This window comes from Cloeon dipterum, chromosome 3 (genome assembly GCF_949628265.1).
Source record: "Cloeon dipterum chromosome 3, ieCloDipt1.1, whole genome shotgun sequence".
NCBI lineage: Eukaryota > Metazoa > Arthropoda > Insecta > Ephemeroptera > Baetidae > Cloeon > Cloeon dipterum.
The window spans coordinates 15241755-15257144 of record NC_088788.1 but is presented as its reverse complement, the minus strand read 5'-3'; the positions used below and the strand labels follow the sequence as shown (position 1 = coordinate 15257144).

General features: G+C 39.5%; 3 protein-coding genes across 4 annotated transcripts; all 3 read left to right on the top strand.

Moving 5' to 3' along the window:
* The first annotated feature begins 103 nt into the window (after positions 1-103).
* On the top strand, positions 104-5421 carry LOC135940226 (phospholipase A1-like). Its single transcript, XM_065485029.1, has 7 exons — positions 104-332; positions 639-786; positions 855-1003; positions 2429-2689; positions 3254-3433; positions 3492-3675; positions 5108-5421. The coding sequence occupies exons 1-7, from the start codon at positions 302-304 to the stop codon at positions 5235-5237; spliced, it is 1083 nt and encodes a 360-aa protein (XP_065341101.1). The 5' UTR covers positions 104-301; the 3' UTR covers positions 5238-5421.
* Positions 5422-5703: 282 nt separating this feature from the next.
* Positions 5704-10402, top strand: LOC135940224 (phospholipase A1 VesT1.02-like). Of its 2 annotated transcripts, none has more exons than XM_065485028.1 (7): positions 5704-5861; positions 6744-6921; positions 6983-7128; positions 7561-7806; positions 8558-8740; positions 8823-8985; positions 10117-10402. In XM_065485028.1, exons 1-7 carry the CDS (start codon positions 5801-5803, stop codon positions 10313-10315), a joined length of 1176 nt encoding a protein of 391 aa, XP_065341100.1. In that variant the 5' UTR covers positions 5704-5800; the 3' UTR covers positions 10316-10402. The 2 variants fall into 2 exon arrangements, with proteins under 2 accessions (XP_065341100.1, XP_065341099.1); XM_065485027.1 differs by having other exon boundaries at positions 8793-8985.
* Positions 10403-10731: 329 nt separating this feature from the next.
* LOC135940494 (phospholipase A1-like) lies at positions 10732-13375 on the top strand. Its single transcript, XM_065485402.1, has 7 exons — positions 10732-10887; positions 11078-11318; positions 11700-11842; positions 11896-12141; positions 12199-12381; positions 12928-13093; positions 13153-13375. Exons 1-7 carry the CDS (start codon positions 10836-10838, stop codon positions 13259-13261), a joined length of 1140 nt encoding a protein of 379 aa, XP_065341474.1. The 5' UTR covers positions 10732-10835; the 3' UTR covers positions 13262-13375.
* The last annotated feature ends 2015 nt before the right edge of the window (positions 13376-15390 follow it).

Here is a 15390-nt window from a genome sequence, read left to right as displayed (position 1 = left end):
CTATATTTTGTTTTTTAAGATACAATGAGGTGACCACTTGATCTGCCCATGAGCTAATCATTTTTTCTGTATGGCTGCTGATTGATTACTCAGCTCGCGTGCGGATCGCAGGCTAAATATAGTTTACGGCTGGGAAGCTGCTGAACCGGGCGTTTTTTCGCGAGATGAGATTAATGCGCGAGACCGAACCCGAAAGACGCAGTTATGTATTTGAGGGAAAAAGGCGGCGGGCAAATTGAGCGGCGTAACGGGACGAAAGCGGCTTTGCGCGGCTCGGCCTGAAAGACAATCAGACGCAGACATGCCCTCCGCCCGCCTTCTGCTCCTCGCCGGTGAGTTTGTCGGTCCTAAAATAGCTTCAAGTCCTAATCGGCGAGTCCGGTTATTTAAGCTCTCTTATCTTGTTTTGTTCGTCGCCGCCGTGTACGCATGCTGTACATCTGATTGAAATTTATTTCGTTGTCTTTGGCTATGGTGATTGCTATTTTTCAATTCATCACTGACGCAAATTCTTTTGGTTTTTAAAATTGTAAATCTTGCTGGAAGTTATAACCGTGAAAAGGCCATTTACATTTGAATCTGTTTTTTCCTTTTAAAGAGATTGGTCTCTCAACCCACGACCATTTATTCCATTACAGGTTTTTGTGTGCAGATTGCAGTGGTGGCGAAATCTGGCTTGGTGCTGGGTCCGGATGGATCCAAACTGGAAATCAACGCCGGGGCCTGCATGCTGCAACTCCAAGAACCTTGCGCCAACGGCCGGCTGCTCTTCTACTTCGTCAGGGAGTGCGTGTCCTCCTTCTTTCTTTATATACATAAAGTACATAGTTTTTCAAACTGGATTTTTCCTGCAGTATCGAAGCCGAGGACTTCTTCCTGATGGACACGACGGACGAAAACTCGCTGAGCGAAAGCGGCCTGGATCCCGAGCTTCCGCTCAAGTTGCTCATCCACGGCTACAACGGCTCGCTCAACAATCCACCCATGAACAAAATCGGCCGTGGTAAGTAAGCTTAAAGGACACGAGTTAGATTTGTCAACCTCTTCTAATTTTTCTGTTAAATGAACGTGCTTTTCAAAGACAAAAATCTAATTTAGCGTGTAATTTTTTCCGGTCAGATAACATAAATTTATCAAATTAAATATTTGTTTTTTAAATTTTTAAAAATTAGTCAGAGTATTCTCTCTGTTGTGTTTAGGAAGCATTTGATTTTATTTTTTTCTGGCCTAAATTTAATACTAACTATGTAGATATGAATATAGCCTGCTCAGAGACGAGCAACAAAATCGTTAATTTTTTAAGTACTTTTGGGTCATCCCATTTCGTTCCTCATATCAGTCAAACCAAACATTTTGATTCTACGCATTTATTCTCATTTTTAACCAATTAAACTGACGCTACAAAAAGGAACACTTTTAATGTAAGAATTCACACAGCCAAAACTGTCACTATAAATAGAGCCAGAATTTCGATTTCATGGGTTATACTTTCCTATATATTTTTATTTATGAAATTTTCAACAATTTACGCGACTTGGCCATATCTTTGTTTGAATTTAACTGCTTTCGTCAAAATCTATCCAATGGCTCGTGGCTTGCAAGGAATATTATCTTCTCTAGAAAAATAAATCACAAATTACAGTACGAATTTGCAACTCACCATGGGCAAATGTTTGCTTTCTCTCCACCAGGAATATTAATTTCAGAGGTTGTTTTGACACATCGTCGTAGCCAAATTTACACATTTTTCGATTTAAATGTCAATTTTGAGTAAAAGTTGTAAGTTTTTTGTCGAAATTTCAATGAAAATATCATTTTTGGTGATTAGTACAAACGACATAAACAATTTTTTTTCCAATTGAAGTGGTGCTCTTATAAAAAAATTACCAACCTACGAAATTTTGACAAAAACTTGTTCTATTTTTTCTCTTTTTAACATGAATTATTTTGAAATCGTATTTTAAGAATCGTTTAAAATGTATTGTTAATTTTTATTTGGCTTTTTAAAATACATACTACCTGTGCATTCCCATCGAATCGGAGAGACAAGAGGTTGTACTTCAAGTTGGAAAATATGTGTCATTATTTAAAAATGTTCTAGAGAAGCAACATTTTCTTAACTAAATTTTTAATCAAAATGAACTAGAAACTGACCAAAAATATGTCTCAAAATACGCAACAACATCTACTTTTGCATGTTAAAAACTTTTCGCTCGGGCACTGAGACACTTCCAAACGGTGCCAGGAGTTTAGTAACACAGTTTAGAGCCAAGTCGTTGTTATATTTTTAGTTATAATTTCTTTTGACAGACAGAGCTCCAATAATATATGTAATGTCATTTATATGTTTACATTTAACTTTAGATTTATGCGTGTGTATATTTTCGGCCCACTTGGTTGCGCAATTAAAGTCATATTGTGTGGACAGCGTACGCGGCCGAGGGCGGCTCGAATGTGGTGATGCTGGACTGGAGTGCGTACACCAACATCCCTTGCTACCCGACGGCCGTGCTGAACGCGTGGCAGGTGGGCCGGTGCACGGCCCAAGCCTTGCAGGACATGGCTGCGTGGACTGGCGCCCCCAGAAAGTTCTTCCTCGACCTGCACATCGTTGGCTTCAGCCTTGGCGCCCACGTTGCTGGGTTCGCTGGCTCCTATCTAAAACCCAATCGTATCAGCAGGATAACAGGTTTCCGTCACGTGATTTGCATTTATTTGTAATTATTATTATTTTGTCTAATGTTAATTAATTATATCAAAAATTTCTCGTAGGCATCATTTCACTCTCAGAATGACTAGATTAATTCTAAATATTTACTTAAAAGGTTTGAGGTTGTTTTTTGCAAAAGATTTTCCGTTAATTTGAATCGATCTTTTTGAACAAAAATTATTAATTTTTAATTTTAGAATATATCAGAAGTTACCAACCTGCAAGTAGCATAAATAAAAAAATAATCGGCTGATTGCTCTTTTTCAGTTAAAAGCTAAACTACAAATGACTTTGGAAATATTGATTTTAAAATTTGTATTTAGACTTTAAGTTACATAATATAGTTTATCATTTTATACAAATTGAATTAAACTCGCGATGAAATTGAATCATTCTTCATTCTTCACTATTTAAATGCAAACCTTTATTCTTAAAGGTATTTCGATAAATTTTTACACTAACAAAATTTTTGTATAATGTGTACACGTGCTAACAAATCTTCATATTTTGTCAAATCACATAATATAGTATTTTTATTGTGAGGTCTGGACCCCGCTTTGCCATTTTTCCAATCGCTAAACCGCTCGTGGCGGCTGGACCAGTCGGACGCACGCTTCGTCGACGTGGTGCACACGAACGCTGGGCAGCTAGGCAAGCTGGGCAACGTGGGCCACGCCGACTTCTACGTCAACGGCGGCTCGACGCAGCCGGCGTGCGACCACAGTGAGTGTTTCCCTCTACCGTCCGTACCTCCCAACTCGCCACTCTTGTCCTTTCGCAGGTGAGAAGCCGGCGCTGTGCAGCCACCTGATGGCGCCTGCCTACTTTGCCGAGTCCATCGAGGAGGGCACCAAGGGCTTTTTTGGCTACCCCTGCCGCAGCTTCCTTTACTACGCCGCCGGCTGGTGCAACGAGACCATCGCCAGGAAGGACTCCATCGTCATGGGCGAGTTTTGTCCAATGACGTACGTCAACAATATTTTTTATTTTAATATTTAAAAAAGTAGTCATCACGATTTCACCATTAAAAATCATTTTCTTTTGAGCTTGGTTGTTATAATGTTTTAAATCGGCCACAACAATGATTAACGAGCGTTGAACTCTGATATATTATGACAATATCCATTAAACTATACGACGTCAGTACTTTAAGCAATCATGATTCAGGTTAAACTTTCCTTAATCAACATAGTTTGAAATATTTAGATCGAATATAATTGGAGAATTCGCACAAAAAATATTTTCTATGCAGCTTTGATCTTAAATAAATCCGGCTCAATAAACTCATGTATTGTTAACTGTTAAAATCTTGAACACGTTTTTATATTTTTAATTGTGAAAATTGATGTTTACGTAGTGATTGGTCAAGGTTACGTCACAAGAAAATGGTGTATTTAACCGTAAAAATTCTTCCACCACAAAAATTTATCCGCCTCGTTTTTATGACGCCAGCGGCAGCAATAAGTGGCTTTCCTTTACAAACACAGCTCAGCTATTCCCCTCCTTTTTAGACAATTTTTTTATTAAACTCGCCAAACAAAATTTATGATAAAACGAGCTCTTATAGGCATGAATTCTAATTAAAAATTCATTTTGAAATTTCTTGACAAGATGTCTAGATCTATTTACCCAAGGGAAATTACACAGCTAAGTTTAATGATGTTTTAAAAAGGAATGAAATCGTCAGAATGAAAATAAATTTAACACGGGATTATATGGAATGTGCTCTGAAGGTATTTCGTATTTGTTAGTGATGATATTTTAGATAAATTATCCAGGTATAAAAATTAACTTCCTGCTTCTCATGGGTACAAGGAAAGTAAAGTTCCTCTCATTTTTAATTATTTTGCGGTTGAGATTGATTTATATTTTTGACCGTTGTTGATTTTCAAAGCAATATTCACGAAAACCAAGCTGAAAAATACAATATTAATTTTGTTGGATTATGTCTTTATTCATTCTGTTGTTCTTGAAGAAAGAGACGCTTGGGTTTTCGCAGCATCAATCCCCTCTCCACACATTTTATAGCCTGCCGCTATGAAGTCAGTTGATAATTTCCAAAGCTCTTGGAAATATTTTCAGACAAAGGAAAATTCCAGATCGCGATTTATTCTTGTTAAAAATATTCCAAATTTGCCAGTGAAACCAACTGAATGTGACCTTCAATCTTTTTTAAATCCACAAAAACTCTATATGAACTGTATAAATAAATTATGGAATCCCCATCCCACTGATATTATTGACAGGAAAATTGATATGTAAAAAACGAACAACAAAAATTTCAAATAATCCGTCATTTTTATTTTTTTAAGTCTATCTAATTTTTAAAAAAGGGTATAGATAATCCAGCCTCTAATTTTCATTTTTCATCGTGCTTTCATACAAACTGTTTTACAGGGCTCGAGGGGTTTTTATGGTTGACACCGGCATGGCGCGTCCATACGCCCTGGGAATCGACCTTCCGGAGGTCGAGGAGAAGTACCTGTCTTCGAGGAACTCAAGCCGACGAGGAGATGTCGAACAGTGAGAGTGAACTGGCTGTTTACAAAGCAAAAACACTTTCGCCGCGTGCTGTAAGCTGTGGCCAGCGCGGCTGCAATTAGCAGGCCTGCTATATACCTTATAAGATATAAGATAATTGAAGAGCAAACGGCTCACGTTTGCAATTGGGTCGTTTCGCGCTCTTGAATAAAGGGAAAAGTGTTGCAGAATGATGCATTTTACTCTTGCGCCTCTAGCCAGATGGCCCGTCCTAGCAGAGCAACTTAGCTTTCAGTCTTGCTCAACTGTGTCCAGTCATCGCACGCTTTTAAGTCATTAATATCTGGATTTTTTTCACGTCTGGGCTTAAGAGGATGAATCCCGTAAAGCAATTATTAATGTATGGAGGCGGCTTTGACCTCTGGAGAGCAAGCATAAATTCGGCTCTCCTGCAGTGCAGTGACTTAAACTTTTCGTGCATATAACCTCCAAAAAAACGCTGTTGCGAGGCTGCGGCGACGGCGGCAGGGAGTGAGATGTTGAGTGTACCGCTATTCCTATAGTCAGTTTCTGGCGGTTCTCGCGCGAGAGCGAGCGTGTTTGCTGAGGATGGCCTCCTGCGTGCCCTGGACCGTCGCGGTCCTCTGCGTCTTCGCCGCCTATCTCGCAGGTGTCCGAGTTGTTCAATATTTTCAATTTGTTTTGGCAGACCCGGTGATTTTCATTTTTTGCTAGAATTTGATTCACATTTTGTGTCTGTAAAATTTGTTTTGCATTCATCGAATCGCTTCTCATTCAATCTTATGTAGTATTTCACGTGCGTTTCGACGAATTCTGGTACTAATAACTTGCAGCAATAATTATAAGAAAAGTGCTTCTTGGGAACAGAAAATGACGTCAATGCAGTATTATCGGGTTTCACACATAACTGTTAATTGCCTTTTGATCTGGCATAAAAAAGAACAAATTTACTCTCTTGGAATGACTGTTCATTAGCAAATGAGACGGAAGCAAATAATTGTCTCCAAGTTGATAACGGTGAAAGTATTGAATTTTAGTAACGAATTTTGATTCAACTATTTATTTAACACAAAAGTGTGCAACAGACTAATAATAAAAAATATAATACAGGCGTTCACAATTTCACATCGATATGGCTTCGAATAAAAGTTACAGAATTTTTATACCAACTTCAAGTATATAACAGTAAAAAGGGTGAAATTAAAAAGGCAGATCACACTTGATAGATACACAGCCATTTTTGTCAGTTGTTTGTTTGTACAAATTAGATAGTGGAAGGTAATGCAGACGAGTTGTGAGAACAAAAAATGTCTGTTAGTGAAAAAAGCCAACTTCAACCTCAGATAAAACAACTTGTACGAGTAACAAAAATTCAGCATTTATCTGGGACATTTTAATTATCTAGTTCTGAATGGATTTTTCATAATTTTCTGTGCAAAGAGAACATTGATTGCGAAGATAATCAACTAAAAATCCTGAGACAGCTTGTTTGTATGACAGCTTGTTGGTAAATTCAGCTCGGATATTTCAGTAATTCCAAATTGCGAGGGACAACGACAACGGCCGCACCAAGCGCGCCAGGATCCTCCCGCCGACATGCTACTGCTCGACCGGGAAAATAAAACAGGAAACGCGTCAGCCAACTGCTTACAGAAGGACGAGAGACTGATGTGCCCTGACCCTGATATCAGGTTCTACCTTTACGTCGGGTGGGTTTTTTTGTAGTTGAAAAATCGGTGAATAATTTTAAATGTTTAACGATTTCGACAGATCATCTGGCGAGGCAGACGAAATCAACACGACTGATCCTGAGTGGTTTGCCAGGAGCAAGTTCAACCCTGAGGCGCCAACGGTGATGCTGGTGCACGGTTACCGTGGTGGTGAATCACTTATGCCAACTGTTGTTCTCAAAAATGGTAATTCTTATGGTTTAATCAATGAAACCTGGATAATTTAAACTGATATAAACTACAAGGTGTCTATTATTCTCTGCACTTATCTTAATGAGAGGATAAGGAATATTTTATAAAAAAAATAACCTCGGTACGCAGGCCTTGGATCAGCAGTAATTTATCTTCAAAACAAAATTCATAATTAGCAGAGAGAATAATGATTCAACGGTCAGTTAAAATGTCTGAACGCTCTAATCTTTGAGCACAGACAAAATACGGTGATAAAGATGATTTTTATTTATTTGCAACTCAATTTTTTTGTTTTAATAAAAAGATGAGAGTTATTTAAAGGAAGAAAATTAATAAACCAATTTACGAAGAGAGTACGAGAGAATAAAAATATCTTTAAATTCTCCGTTTTGTCACGAATCTGAGATATTTAATCTTTTTCAACAGCTTACATAAAACTGGGCACATACAATTTGATCACTGTCGACTACGGGCCGCTGGTGAAGACCCCGTGCTACATACAGGCTGTCAACAGCCTCAAGGCAGCGTCTAAGTGCATCGCGCAGATGCTCTACTACTTCCGCGAACAGAACATCGCCTCAGAAAAATTCACCTGTATTGGCTTCAGCTTGGGATCGCACGTCTGCGGGCTCATTGACAATTTCGTTGATACCAAACTTGAAAAGATCATTGGTAAGAAACAGGTTCAAACTTATGATAATTATAGCTCTCTTATTCACGTTCAATATGTCTTAGTGAGTGTCCGGTTAAAATTTTTGTGAGCTAATACATGAATTCAATTAAAGTTAAATGCATTGATGCAACGTGACTTAAATAAAGTCTTTTTAGTGTTATTTAGGATAATGAGCATGACGTTACTAATGATGAAATTTATTTTTTTAAAGCGAGGACCGGAAGATAAAAAAATAACCATTATTTTTATAATTTATTCCGCTGTTCTGCGTTGACTCCCATTATTGAGCACATGCTTAACGTGCACTGCTTGCAATGTGAAAATCTGATATGTTTGGGGTCGAATGCGGGTATTGCAATGCCGAGTTCATTCGGATATAATTCGCTGTTTTGCTGATTCGCACCTTTGCAGCATGCGTGAATTAATTAATTGCATGGGGCGAATGCAAAAGACCCTGATGCGGTGGCAGTGACATGAGTTTGTCCTTTCCTCGACTGGGCTTCCTCCATTGAGGCTCTTGAGCGCATGCTATTCGTTCACCATGCTATTTGTTCACCATGCTATTTGAACACAAAGTTTTCGCGGTTTGTTCGCTATCAGGGGATCGCTCATAGCTCGAAAGAGGTGAACGGATCAACAATAAATAAATGAAATTAGAATTGATCCAACTCTGATCAGATCAAATTTTCGGTTTTTTTGGACCTAATAAGTTTCAGAAGATTTAATTTTGACACAAATTTTCAAATGCAGCTCTAGACCCGGCGCGTCCGCTGTTGGCCAACAGGTGGGACAGCGACAAGCTGGACCCAAAGGACGCGAAGCAGGTGCAAGTTGTGCACACAAACGCCGGCTTCTACGGCCAGACGGGCTGGACGGGCACAATTGACTTCTGCGTCAACAACGGCGCGCAGCCGTACTGCCAAAAAACTCGCAGTGCGTTATGCCGGTAGTGTCGCGACGAACTGATTCTTTTCATTTTGTCAAGGGGTCTTCCGGCCACGGCGTCCTTCTTCAGATGAGCAACTGTGTAGCCACGCCCACGCCGTCTGCTACATGGCCCAGAGCCTGTGGATAGAGCGCGCCCAGGTCGGCGAACCCTGCGCCAATCGCTGTCCGCAGAGCAACTTCTTCGACCGCCGCGGTCCCGAGGTCATCATGGGACAGTTCACGCCGTCCTAGTGAGTCAATCAGGAGAATTTTGCCATTAGTCTAGTTCACACACATTTAAGATTTATTAGAGTGCACCCAAATATAATTTTAAACTCTTGAAATTGTTACAAATTTTGGATCAGTTGAAAATACACAGATGTTATTGGGCATATTTAATTATGATTGTAAACGGCATAACTGATCGAGTTAGTTAACATGATTATTTTTCTTGACTATTAATACAAAATTTAATTAGATATATTTTTAAGGTGAGAAAAATTCTGAGGGGAATAATGTTAAACAAATCGAATGACTATTAGTGATTAAAAATTGAAAACGACTAAATTTTCACACATTTTATAAACTTCGTGGATCTCTTCTCAGGATAAAATGAAAGTAATAGTCATCTAAAATACATTTTTTTTTTAATATTTGTTACTCCTTGTAGAGCAAAACAAATAAATAATCGAAGGTTCAATAAGAAATTAAATTCACAAGTTTCCGTACAGTACAGATTCCTTTTTCCAACCCACTGGCCTCATCAAAATTATCATTTTATTTCAGCTTCAATATTTTAAATGAATAGTCAGATATTCACCTTCCGACCATCTAGAAGTTTTTTTTGCGGATAAAACATGCAGTTATGTCATTTTACCGGCGAAACAAATTCGTTTCCCTGCAAATTTATGTGTATAGTGATTTTGGTGCTAATGATGAGTGATAAAGCCAAATGGGCAGAAACAGCTGCTGTCCTCTGAGTGAACCTTAGTTAAATATGTCACTCTCATTAACTATTTCTGCTTTCAAGAATATACAATGAGATCTAAAACCATTTTGACGAATCAGGTTTAAATCCGAGTGTTTAATGTTGCACTTGAAGTCAATGCAGGATAATTCTGACTTTAAATTTTAAATACAGACCTCATTTAAGACCGGTTTTAAACGGAAAGAAGGCATGAAATAAAATATTAAAAAGTTAAGAACGGCTCCAAAAGTGCGTCAAACAGCTAGAATTGCAGAGTGTGAGGTTTTCGTTATTAATTAACGAACAAAAATTGTTTTGCTTTTTCCTTTTGAGTCTTTTATTTTTTCCTGGCACGTGATTTATTTCCCACTAAACAGATGTTTCCAAAAAAACCAATGAAAATTGCGATTTTTAGTGCGACGGGAACATACTGCGTGAGAAACGATGTGCCAGCCTACTGCCTGGGTGCCGACCCGAACGACCCTGAGTTTGGTGATATCCGCTGCTGCCCTGTTATTCACAACAACACCAGGTCAAGAATCAGCAACTTTGTCAGTGATCGGCGGGCTGAGCGACGCAAAAAGATGTGGCAACGATTCGAAAACGACGACTAACGAACTCGCATCGCAGAATAACCATTTTACCTTTATTGTTATTTATGAAAAGTTTGTTTCGGAAATAAAGCGGCCTTTGCCCCCAAATCCTGCAGTATTTTCATTAGAAACCAGTTTGGCGAGGAGCGAAAGAAAGATAGAGAAAGAGGGGATCCACCCGCGAGCCACACATAAATAATTGAAAACAAAAAACCAGTTCGCCCAGCAATTGAAGATATCTCTCTGTGGAAGAGTTTTTTTTCTGGAGCGCTAGAAGACACAAACACGGTCAATCACGAAGCGTGATAAAGGAGAGAGCAGCCAGGAGATTGACCCTGCCGGCTTATTTGAATGTGGCACCATCAAGATAACCAGATTTATATTTGGGTTAAAAATCGGCGGCTGTTGCGATGGGTGGAATATATGCAATGTACGTCAAGAGAAGAGAAGGTCCCGTTAATGTTGGCAACCGAGCGTCTATAAAGCAGGCGTGCAGCATCCAGGCCACGCACTTCTGGACCAGCAGCAGCAGCTAGGCGCCATGGTCAAACTGGTGCTCGCCCTCGCCGCTCTCGCATTCACTATCCTCGCAGGTACGAAAATATTTTCCTCAAATCGGCTGTTGTTTTATCTGGAAATATCAAATTTCAGTGTACAACTTTTATTTTAAGCTACCATAAAATAACTTAGAATTATGAACATTGAAACTGATAACTTAAAATTGTTTTTAATTTCAGTGTAAATAATTTTTTTTTTCAATAAATCTACGAATTTTATTTGCAGTCTATGCGGAGGATGAGGTGCATGACATTTCCACGTTCAAGTTGGGCGAAGGACCCGTCGAGGAGGCCCTGGCCGAGGGCGAAACTGAAAACCCTGATGTGGTGACAGAGGCGCCGCCGGCAGCCAGTGGAATTTTATCGGCCATTGCTAGCATCCCTGGCATCTCTATTCCGCAGTGCGTGAGGAAGAAGGCCAATCTGACCTGCCCTGACAGCGATATCAACTACTACCTCTACAGCGGGTGAGTGTTCTTTAAAAAATGGTTTGATTCCTAGGAAAAGGAATCGTACGTCTTTTAAAACCATAGAGGCTTTTGAAATTTTATAAATTAAATCCGGACATTGTATTTCCATGTTGCCAAGCGTGTCAATTTTATTTCCCAACTAGTTTTAGCTTAACACCTCGAACATCTAAATGAATACATATTTCCATATTTGCAAATATTAACTTTCTACAACAATTACACTGGTTGATATTGTGTTTTTTCTCTCCAGAGAGAATTTTCAATATGCTTTACCAACTACAGTAAAATGATATAGCAATAATATTAATTTTGAATCTAAATTTATTCCTGGAATGGATTTTTAATGAAAATTTTTCAAACTTATCAATTTTCCCTCAGAGAGACAAAGAAGATGAAGTTTGACACGACCTCTGACGAGTGGTTTGAGCAGAGCGGCTTCGACGTGAACAAACCGACCGTATTCCTATTCCACGGCTACCAGGGTGGCGAGAACGTGATGCCGACGGTCATCCTCAGGGACGGTGAGTGTTTCTCTCATTCGAGAAACGGCGGGCTTAACCCCTCTTTCTTGCAGCGTACATCAAGAACGGCTCGTACAACCTGATCACGGCCGACTACCCGACGCTGGTGAAGGAGCGGTGCGACCGCGCGGCCCAGCAGAACGCCGAGCCGATTGCCAAGTGCACCGCCGACGTGTTCACCTATCTGAAGAAGAACGGCGTCACTGCCGAACAGACCACATGCATCGGCTTCAGCCTCGGCGCCCACATCTGTGGCATCACCGCTAACTTCCTTCCTGAGAAGATGGCCAAGATCTTTGGTCAGTAAACTTGTTCACCAGCCTGTCCAATTTAACTAAATTCGAAATTTTTCTCAGCTCTGGATCCGGCCGGTGCCCGTTTCAATAGACGCAACAAGGACAAGCGGCTGGATGAAGATGACGCCCAGACCGTGCACGCCATCCACACCGACACCAGACGCTACGGCGAGGGCGAGGTCGTCGGAAAGGCCGATGTCTGCGTCAACAACGGAAGGCAGCCCGCCTGCAAGGACGCTCCTAGTGAGTCTTCGAATGATTTTATTTCAAATTTAAATGCGTTTTTTGGCAAACGATAGTTCAAACTCGAGAAAAGGCATAAGCACAGGATGAATAATAATCAGATATGTCCTCGATTTTCTTAAGTTGAAACTTCAATAGTCTTAACACATTTTGGTCCTAGCTGGTGAGGATTTTTCTAAGGATTATCATAAATTAAAATAAGCATCTCATTTTCAAATATTAGTAATACTTTTGTAATTCATTTTTTAAAATTTAATATCATGAATAAAGTGCACTTTGGAGCAGAAACATGTTGAGGCTAATTAAATTTCAACTTTTGAACAGTATGGACGGGTCCAATTATAGCTTGTCCTGCAGGTCCACCAAATATTTAGAAATCAACCCAAAACCTACTTAAAAATAAGCCTAAAATAGCTTTGCCAGGGTATGGGATGACAACCGTTACTTATTTATCAATCTACATTTTTATTTGACATTTATCTTCCAATAATCTTACAGTTTTAAAATTTAGGAGAACAATGAACTGACGCCTTTCTATTCCTATAGATCGACAGCTGTGCAGCCACGCGTCGTCCGTGTGCTACTTCTCGGAGTCGCTGTTCCAGAGGGTGGAGCGCAAGGCGGAGGCATGCGTGAACCGCTGCCCACAGCCGCCGAGGGGCACCAAGCGCGAGGCCGAGCCCGTCTTCGTCGGCGCCACCATGCGTGACGAGTAAGTTTCCGTCTGACCTACACTGAATCTAGAGTTTAAAATTGCAAATAATTTCACAGCGCCCAGGGCATGTACTGTCTGGTCACGGAGGACGCGCCGTACTGCGCGCAATCAAAGGATGCCGAATTTGGTGACGTCAGATGCTGCACATTCACCAAAAAGAATTAGACATATACACCAGCGCTTCTATTTATTCACCGCCCACCTCAACTCTGTTTTAGATTGTAGAGTATGGATGTAGATTTGCTATAAATAAATATGCTAGATAACTTTTTAGAATAATTTGATTTTGATTTTTCTTCGCATACACACATTACTTCATTTCAAAATCATTCGATTGAAGGGAGATAGGGCTATAATTTCTGAACATTATTAAAAATGACAATAAAAATCTATTGTTGAATTAAAATCAAATTGGTTTGAAATTGTCACTTAAAACATACTAATTCGTTTAATGGCCAGTCCTCAATTATCGGACAGTAAAAGGCCTAACGCCTAAAGGCACACACCTCCTTAAGTGAATGGAGCGCTTCGCTTGCCACCTAAATTTGTGCGTCTTCGTGACTGCAGCGAGAAACAAAATAGAAATATTTGGGTGGTGGGGTCAATTTTTATGCCTGTTGTAGAGTTATGCAACTGTTAAAAATCACTAATTCAATTCCATTTTATTTTAAATCATTAATTAAATTTACTATAATGCTTCGAAACCAGCGGATAAGAATGATCCGCCCAGTGGAGAGCGCCTGAATTTTCAAAACTATGCAACTGGTACAACGCGAGCGGTGAGTATGTTGCATAGCCTCTAAATTTATTGGCAACGAAAAGAATTGACCCACAGTTACCAGCGTAATGTAATTCAGAGAAATATCAAAATAATCTAAGGAACGTGCAATGCAATTCCAACGGTTTTGCACACCGTGATGAGTTGATTGGCAAGGAGGGATTTAATGGAGCTGTGTCAGGAGGCCAAGCTGATTGCAAACGTGCACCTAATTTTCTGGTAAAATTTCGTCCTCAGTGTTTACTACACATTAAAAACTCTGGTAAAAATGTATCAAATAACTTGTAATTTCCTTAATTTAATTTAATTTTAGAGCAAGCCAACCATGAAAAAGAGGCATAAAAAATAGTCTGCAATACTGCGAAGCATGATTACAATCAGTTATTTTGTTTAAATTGTTACAGGTCCATTTTTGTGACAGGACGAATCAAAGCCGAAATTCAGATATGTTAGAATTTCTGGCCGGTGGGCTACTTTTGGTAATTTTTTGAGCTGCAGTCGTGGGCTACTAATATATACATGTATTGCACCTGCGAGGTGCAGAGACTGCAACCAGAACACTGATGCTGGACTCGGTGATAAAGGGACACCTCACTTGGTACATATGGATCGTGAATCTTGGTCGTGGATCCGCTCCTGGTTTGATAAACTCACCCACTTCGTTGGTTGGACCCTCTACGCTGTGACTTACGCAATGCTTTCTATCGGTGTTGCCTTCGTCTGCTGCCTCAGCGAAACTGGTGCGCAGCGAGTGGAAAAGTTACTTGGGGTTTACAACATCTACACGTGGGTCGGCGTCACCCTTAAACTCGCTATGCTACTTTGCAGGGTTCGTCTGATGATAAATTTAGCCACAAATAAAGGGATGCTGATTTTTTTCAGGTGAACCTATTGAAAATGGTCCTGCACATCCTCTCCATCCTTTTTTAGATCTTCGATAATATGGGGGGGAAAGGAAACGGTGAAAAATTATTTGTTCGGAAAATCGATTTCGTTGTGATTTAATTCATTTCTTTCTTATACTGAGATTTTGTTAATTTTGTTAGTCAGACAAGGATGCAGAAATGCAGACAGTTATTTTAGTTATCATAATTTAATTTCTATCTCGTAATCTAACATAAAGGTCAAGAAGGCCATTATTGCGTTTAGGATTCTCTATAGATGGCACTCTCCAAAAGATTGACACGCCAATCTGTTTGACCTATAACATATATCAAGATCAATCTAAGAGACCTAAATGATTATAGCCCACAACTCTTTCATTATACCCTTTGTATTTTTATTTTAATTTATTGCCCGCTTCGCTACAAACATTTAAATTATAATTTTGAGAAAAATTATTTTCATTCCAGAATAAAGTGGCCGTGTTCATTTTAATTGAATTTCTAGTTTTAAGAAACTATTACACGTTGACAGCGGAGTGAATTGCTTGAATTATATGATAAAAGCTGTTATATATACAAAATTGTGTTATTGCTGACGCATGCGGAGGAGATAAAGAACATAATGCTAATTA